The sequence below is a fragment of the Ammodytes marinus genome (assembly GCF_949987685.1).
Source record: "Ammodytes marinus genome assembly, chromosome: 5".
Lineage (NCBI taxonomy): Eukaryota > Metazoa > Chordata > Actinopteri > Uranoscopiformes > Ammodytidae > Ammodytes > Ammodytes marinus.
In genome coordinates, this window is record NC_137234.1 from 12,908,417 (window position 1) to 12,915,058 (window position 6,642).

A 6,642-nucleotide genomic window follows, 5' to 3' on the forward strand; every position below is an offset into this window, starting at 1 on the left:
ATTCCATATGCATGGATCCTATGGACCAAGTACAAGGTATGAATGTCAGTCACTGCCTGGGGGAATTTATGCTCAAATCCAACAACACATCGTCGTACCTTGTCGTGGCCAGTTCTTAACCTTAGTTTTAAACTTTTCACCGTACAGGGGATCGCTCGCTGGACTCGCACGTCTCTGTTCAATTATACTCAGAGTCTTGCTTCTTCCTTTCAGATGATTTATTTTCTTTATTTTCACAAAACATTTCATTTAGCTTGGTGAGCATGAGCTAAGTGAGCGTGAGGTCTAAAGCAGTCTCGATTCCCCCTGTTCCACCCTGTCAATGGCTCATTTCCTTGCTCTTAACCTGGCTTGGTGACCCAACCCACTCTATGCCGGCTGCCTCTAATTAGGCTATACCTCCAATTAATCCAACATAAATCTAATATTTAAATAAATAAGAATAAAACATAAACATCCCAACGTCAAATAGGAATTAATTTAATATAATAATAGATTTTAAACTAACATAAAATATGTCTCTAACACTCCAACCCCTAATTGCTCATTATATAGCAATTACATAAACACAACGAAATAGAGCCAATATTCAGACAGTCAATCATTATTACAGTTGCTCTTTTCAGTCCATAGGCTTAGGAGCAGACAGAGTTTGTTAACAGGTCTTTGTAAGACACTTGTTTTTATCCTATTCCTTATTTTTATTGTGCAAATCATGTAAACTGGATTGTCAAAAGCGATTTGCCTTTTCTGATCAATGAAGAAAAGGATTGGACATTTTAGCCACTTCAGATAAAACATTAAGCTGTCACCGACAAACTACTGTCTACAAGTCTGAGCAAAAACACAGGCAGCCCTGAAGAAAAGTCTTTTAGACTTTCACCTATAAAGCCTATGCACTGAAACACTTCATACATAAAGTATAAAGCTGCTGAATATGACGATAACACAACTCAATTGGACAAACTGCAAACATCAAATGTGAAACTTGTAATATCATCCAGTGATCTTTTTTCCCACATCTGTGCCTTTTAACATTACTGTTAGAGATAATCTTTTTTTTATTTGATAGCAATGGTTCTTTGGTTTAAGCTTAATTCTCAAAAAAAGGAAGTTATGTAAAAAAATGTAATGAATGACTTGAATCTGATATACTCTTTGAAATTTTTAATCGTCATTTTAAAACTCCCAACATGATTTGGTTCTTAGACTGCTTCTACAAATGAAGACAATGAATCACACAAATACATAGAAATTTGCTTTAAAAGTTTTTTTTCACCAAAATGACACCCTCTCCTTTAGCCTAATCATTCAAGTTTTGTGTATATATTTGACCAAAGAGAGTGACGGGTGCAAATTGATAGAGTGAAGGTCCCCGAAGAGATTTAAATGCAGAATGCTGAAGTTCCCTTCAGCACAGTACAGTTGCATGTGCCTTATCACCAACATCTCTGTATTGAAGTGAAAATGTATACTGTTTGATTTGTGTGATCGTATTGTATGAGGGCTTCCTACCCTGATTTCATCTTGGGCTCACACACTTTCAACACAACAGAAATGTGACAAAATTTAAGAAAAGGTCTAAGTGATGCTGCTCAAATGATGAGTACTTAGGATACAATTGTTAATCCAGCACTGTTTAATTCTTCATGATATTGTTTGCCATTGTTTACAAAATTATGTTAATTTATCAAATGTTTCTTTTTTAAAGGATGGATGGATGGATACATTTTATACAGCAGTACAAAATAAATGTATTTGTTTTTATTTGTTGTCTTATCTTTCTTGAGTTTAACAATGAGACATCAAATTTGCTATAAGAAATTAATCTATATAAAACCCCCCAAACATTTGATTAAAAAAACAAAACTTATTTAACACAAAAAGCATATTCCCTTTGTATGAAACAATAACCGGCTGTTGACAATGTTTGGCCCCTTATATTCCAAAATAATCTGCAGAGAGTATTAAGATGAAACATACAATCCTCTTAAAGTGCTTCCTGCCTTAAGTGGAAGAGTAAAAAGAAATGTTACTTATTTCCCTGAAAGTGAATGATAGCTGTGTAAACAGACATGACTGATGGAGTTCACTCCTCAAGGAAAATGGAAGCTCCTCCGCCAGGCTTTGTAACAAACAAACTCTGTTTCTCCATCGCCGCCCTGCGTGGATCTGGGAGGTAGTAGGCCTCCCTCACTGCCTTCAGAAAAGACTCCATCTTCTCACAGGGAACCATGGAGACAGCACAGCCGCCCCAACCTGCTCCCGTGAGCCGGGATCCCACTGCCCCTGAATTCCTGTAACCAAGATAATCCAGCCGTCAAGTCAGTGTTCCAAGGATACTTTTGTCACACACTATAAACTTTAAACATCATACCTGCGTCACAAATCCTCCACACTGCAATTCAAAAAATTTTCAACATTTCTCTGATCATTCGTAAAGCTGTATGTCATATGGTTGTAAACTTTCATCTTTATTCATGTCATCATACATTTAAGGCAACAAAGTCAAAAGATTTGATCTTCTGATGGTGAATACATTGTTCCTATTCCCCTGTGTACAGTACAGTGCACAGGGGACTATGTACATACAGTTCTATGTAGTATGGAATTGGAACATAACAAGTGAAACCGCATGCACAATACAATAGCCGAAGTAGCTAAATTTAGTTTTTTTTTATTTTAATACAGCAATCTGCCCTTAGTAGGTTTTTATTTCTTATTGGTGAAAATCTCCAAACGACATTGGCTAATATATATCATAATTTGTCCCAGTGATTGAAGTGACTCTTTGCTGTATACTCACAGACAGATGTCCACCAGCTGATCCAGCTCAGGGCAGCTGCACTCGTACAGGTCTCTGCAGCTTGCATGACTCTGGTTCATGAGGTCTCCCAGCAGCCGTACGGATTCGGCAGGTTTGGTGTCGCACACGTTCTTAAACTGAAGCACGCGCGCTGCCTCACTGTACACGTGCTTGGCCCGCTGGTGCAGCTTGAAATGTGTCACTAAGAGAAAGGAGAAGACATTGTCAAGTCATTCAACTGCTTTTGTTTTAATTATTGGGGCACAGTGATACTTATCAATTCTATGATGATACTGTTGAACAAATGTCTCAATGTACAGTATATCAGTAAACTATGATGATATTTTTCGTTTGATGCTAAGTCATCAGTCAAGGCTTGTTACCATTCACTTTTTTTCTTTCTAGAGCAGATAAATATTGTGTAAAATGTTTGCGTTTTAAAAGGTATAATAGTTAAGTCCTGGAAAACATAGATATCACAATATGACGATTAACATTTAATCTCATATTACACGTCACTGTAAATATCTTCAAATAGATATTGCCCAGCTCTATGACAAAGAAATTATGGCAGGAACTACTAATCATTTAATAATTGATTCATCCGTTTTCTTTTTTCATTTGTTTAGTCCATAACATGCCAAACACAAATTACGAGACTTTATAAGAGATTGTGCTCACTATGCTGAGTGTTGGCGCTCAGCAGCTCTGTGTTAAAGAGCTCGGAGGTGACGCCCAGCGCCTTGCATATCTCCTCTCGGCTGTAAGGCTCAGGATGCAACACCTCGTCCACCATAACCAGCATCTCCTCCAGCGAAGCCTTCAGCTCCGTCTGAACCTGGGCCAGCTTCAAAAACCTGCTCGAGTCCAGACCCCGCGCATGGGCCAGCATCTGAAATGTACACATGCCAAGACCGTTTATTTCAACTTTGATCTGAGTTCTTCCACAATGTTTTACAGCGACAGGTTCTTGTAGGAAGATTGAAGGGGCACAGGATCCTACTAAATAAAACCTTTTTGCCCCGTGACCCCTTCAAACAAAGTGATACAAGACTCATCATAGGATGTACATCTAAAAGCTTCAGTTTGTTTGATGCGGTTAAGAGGAGTGTTTAAGACGTTTAAGAGCATTTCCAAAACAGCAAACAAACAGTGAAGAATCTTAATACAGAGACAATGGTCATAAACTTGAATAATAAACTACAATTTTAAATATTTTTCAGACCCAGGTTGAGAGCCACTGGACATGGAGCACTGTACCTTTGTGGCGATTCGACACTCCACCACACGGATGTTGAAGTGAGAAGAAGCCGCTTTGTTCATCTCTACACAGCAGTTGGAGATCACAAACACAGCCCCATCCGGGAGCTTGACATCAGTGGCCCGCAAAGGCTGGAACTCTATCAGCTTTGCCTGACCGTGAAGGGTCAACAACAACAAAAAAACTCAAACAACAAACTTAAGAAAAAATAACTTTTAGTCGCTACTATATGATAGTGTTTTTACACCTATAAAAAGACAGAAATGTTTGTTTTGTGTGTAAATTACCTATAATATACTGAATGGAAAAATACATACAGTTCCTGTCTCTGCCAGGAATGAGATGGATTGGTCCATGCCCCCACCTTCTGTACCAATGTAGCGCTCACATTTGGCACATAACTCAGCCAACGCCACCTGGAGGATCATAATCAGAAAGGAATGAACAGACCATAAGACTATGACAATCTCTTATATTTACTACTGGCATGAATGACAGACTCATTTGCATGTAAAATAGCTAATATTCTGCTGATACATTTTGCTTACAGAAATGTATACAGCAGGTTTTCTAATGTAATTTACATATTGTGTTTTTAAATAAAATTTTTAATTTTTTGTCATGGATTTTACCTTGGAGAGGGACTTTTGATTTGCCTCCATTGTTGCGAGCCCGGCACAACAAACTAAGGCACTTGAACTGGACAGGCCAGAGCTTGGAGGGATGGTCCCATCCACGACACACGACATCCCTGCTAAAGAAGCAATCCCAAACTTCTCCTGCAGAAGGTCAATTACACAAATTTAACGAACAAAATTTGGAGAAAGTAGGCTACTACTTTGCTTGAAGTGATAGTCATACAGTAGGCCTATATACACCCTTGTCATGTTTGAAGAATAAGTATAACTAATTGCTGCCTTACCTGAATACCTTTTACTCCACAGAGAAAATAATAATGCCACTTTGGATTCTCCCGGTCTATGACGATGTCCTCTGAACACAACACAGTGAAATCCCTGCCAAGTGACGAACATTAGAAAATGAAGATGATGAAACTGTATAAACATTTTGAGCTTGTGAATTCATTACACAAGCACAATGCAGGGTGTTTGAGGCTTACTTGTATTGAGGATTTGTGTTGGCCAGTGTGATTGTCCCTGAATTGCTCACTGAGACGGCTGAAAGGATGCTTTGTTCAATAGCCATTGGAAGAACAGAGTAGCCACAATAATCAATATGCTCTCCTGGAAAATATGAGGAATTGGGAAAAGGGTGATTTTAAAAAGGATTTTAAGACTTATTATTTATCCAGCATTGGGTTAACACTAAAGCTATGAAGAGCTGATAATCGATTTCCATGATAATGTTATTATAGGGCGGCGGTAATTTGATTGTCCCCTTTCTAAAACAGAACAGACATTAACAGAGACCATGCACATCATGTATTTAGCTAAGGCCATTCATTTAACAATAGGCCAACACACATTTTAGAGAATTGGACAAATAGGCTTAAAAACCTTTCTTTGAAGATTTAGGATAGTTTACATCCATTTTCATATGTTATTTTGTTCTTTGATATGTTATTGTATTGCCTATCAGGGGCAAATAAGGCAGCATCAGCCTTATATGCTATAGGCCTATTTCTGACTGTAATAATATAAAATGTAATTACCTATAAGGTTTACTCTTCCAGGTGCATATGCAAAGAAGAGAGGCGATTCTCCATACTTTGTTTCAAAGGTATTTTTCAAGTTTTGTAGCCTGTGACGAAATTAAATGAATATTAGACAGACACAGAAGGCTACACATTTGCTTGTCTTACTGCCACTGGAATCAGAACCTCTTACTCACCTTTCATTGGCAGTAATCGCAGTCTTAAACTTGGGTGGGTTTGCTTCCATTTTCTCTCAGTTTAAAATTACTATGAATGGACTTCTTTCTTGTTGTCAGACACTCTGAGCTCGAAGCTTTCACATATCCTGGATGCGATCAGCTGATAGTCACAAGAGGATCCGGGATGCCAAACCGCTGAACTGCAGTCAGTTATAAAACATGAATTCAGCTAAATTCAGTTCCATTTTGTATCAAATCAACTGACTCTGAATCAGTTCAGGCCACAGCAGCGAAAACACGGAAGTGTCTGCAGGACAGGAGTAGGAGGCGTGGTTTAGCGATGTTACCCTATTCATTTAATAATTCATTTTTTTCCCGATAAGTTTTCAATCATCTACACGAGATGCATATACTTATATACGTGTTACTTGCAATAGTGAATCTATAAGGTAGAATATAATTAATTGAAATGTTATTTGAGTCGTGATCATAGATAGTAAATAATAGGTCGTGATCGAGTCGTCTCATCTTCACGTCTACTACACTTCCCAGAATTCCAGAGAAGCTGTTACCATGGAGGCGTGATTCTCAGTTCCGGAGTTGGCAGTAAGAACAATAACGTTTGTAAAAAAGTATTTATCATGAATGTTTCGTTACAGAAAGTGAATATTAAACTATTCGTGTGCCTGTTAGTGATATAATGTGACTCGTGGTGATGACAGAGAGACTCATGGATAGCATA

The 6,642-nt window shown here is 38.1% G+C and overlaps 1 protein-coding gene across 1 annotated transcript; it reads right to left on the minus strand.

Annotated features, from left to right (window-relative positions):
- Positions 1-1,178: 1,178 nt before the first annotated feature.
- On the minus strand, positions 1,179-6,081 carry galk2 (galactokinase 2). Its single transcript, XM_080028243.1, has 10 exons — positions 5,919-6,081; positions 5,740-5,828; positions 5,188-5,311; positions 4,990-5,083; positions 4,700-4,846; positions 4,385-4,483; positions 4,067-4,219; positions 3,488-3,698; positions 2,807-3,008; positions 1,179-2,297 (listed from the first exon to the last, which is right to left on the minus strand). The coding sequence occupies exons 1-10, from the start codon at positions 5,966-5,968 to the stop codon at positions 2,090-2,092; spliced, it is 1,377 nt and encodes a 458-aa protein (XP_079884369.1). The 5' UTR covers positions 5,969-6,081; the 3' UTR covers positions 1,179-2,089.
- Between the last annotated feature and the right edge of the window lie 561 nt (positions 6,082-6,642).

Coding starts and splice junctions, on each gene's coding strand:
- galk2 (XM_080028243.1), bottom strand. CDS start 5,968: ATGGAAGCAAACCCACCCAAGTTTAAGACTGCGATTACTGCCAATGAA. Junction 3,699..4,066: donor AGTGTCGAATCGCCACAAAG/GTACAGTGCTCC, acceptor TGTACATTTCAG/ATGCTGGCCCATGCGCGGGG. Junction 2,298..2,806: donor CAGCTGGTGGACATCTGTCT/GTGAGTATACAG, acceptor TCTTGGTTACAG/GAATTCAGGGGCAGTGGGAT.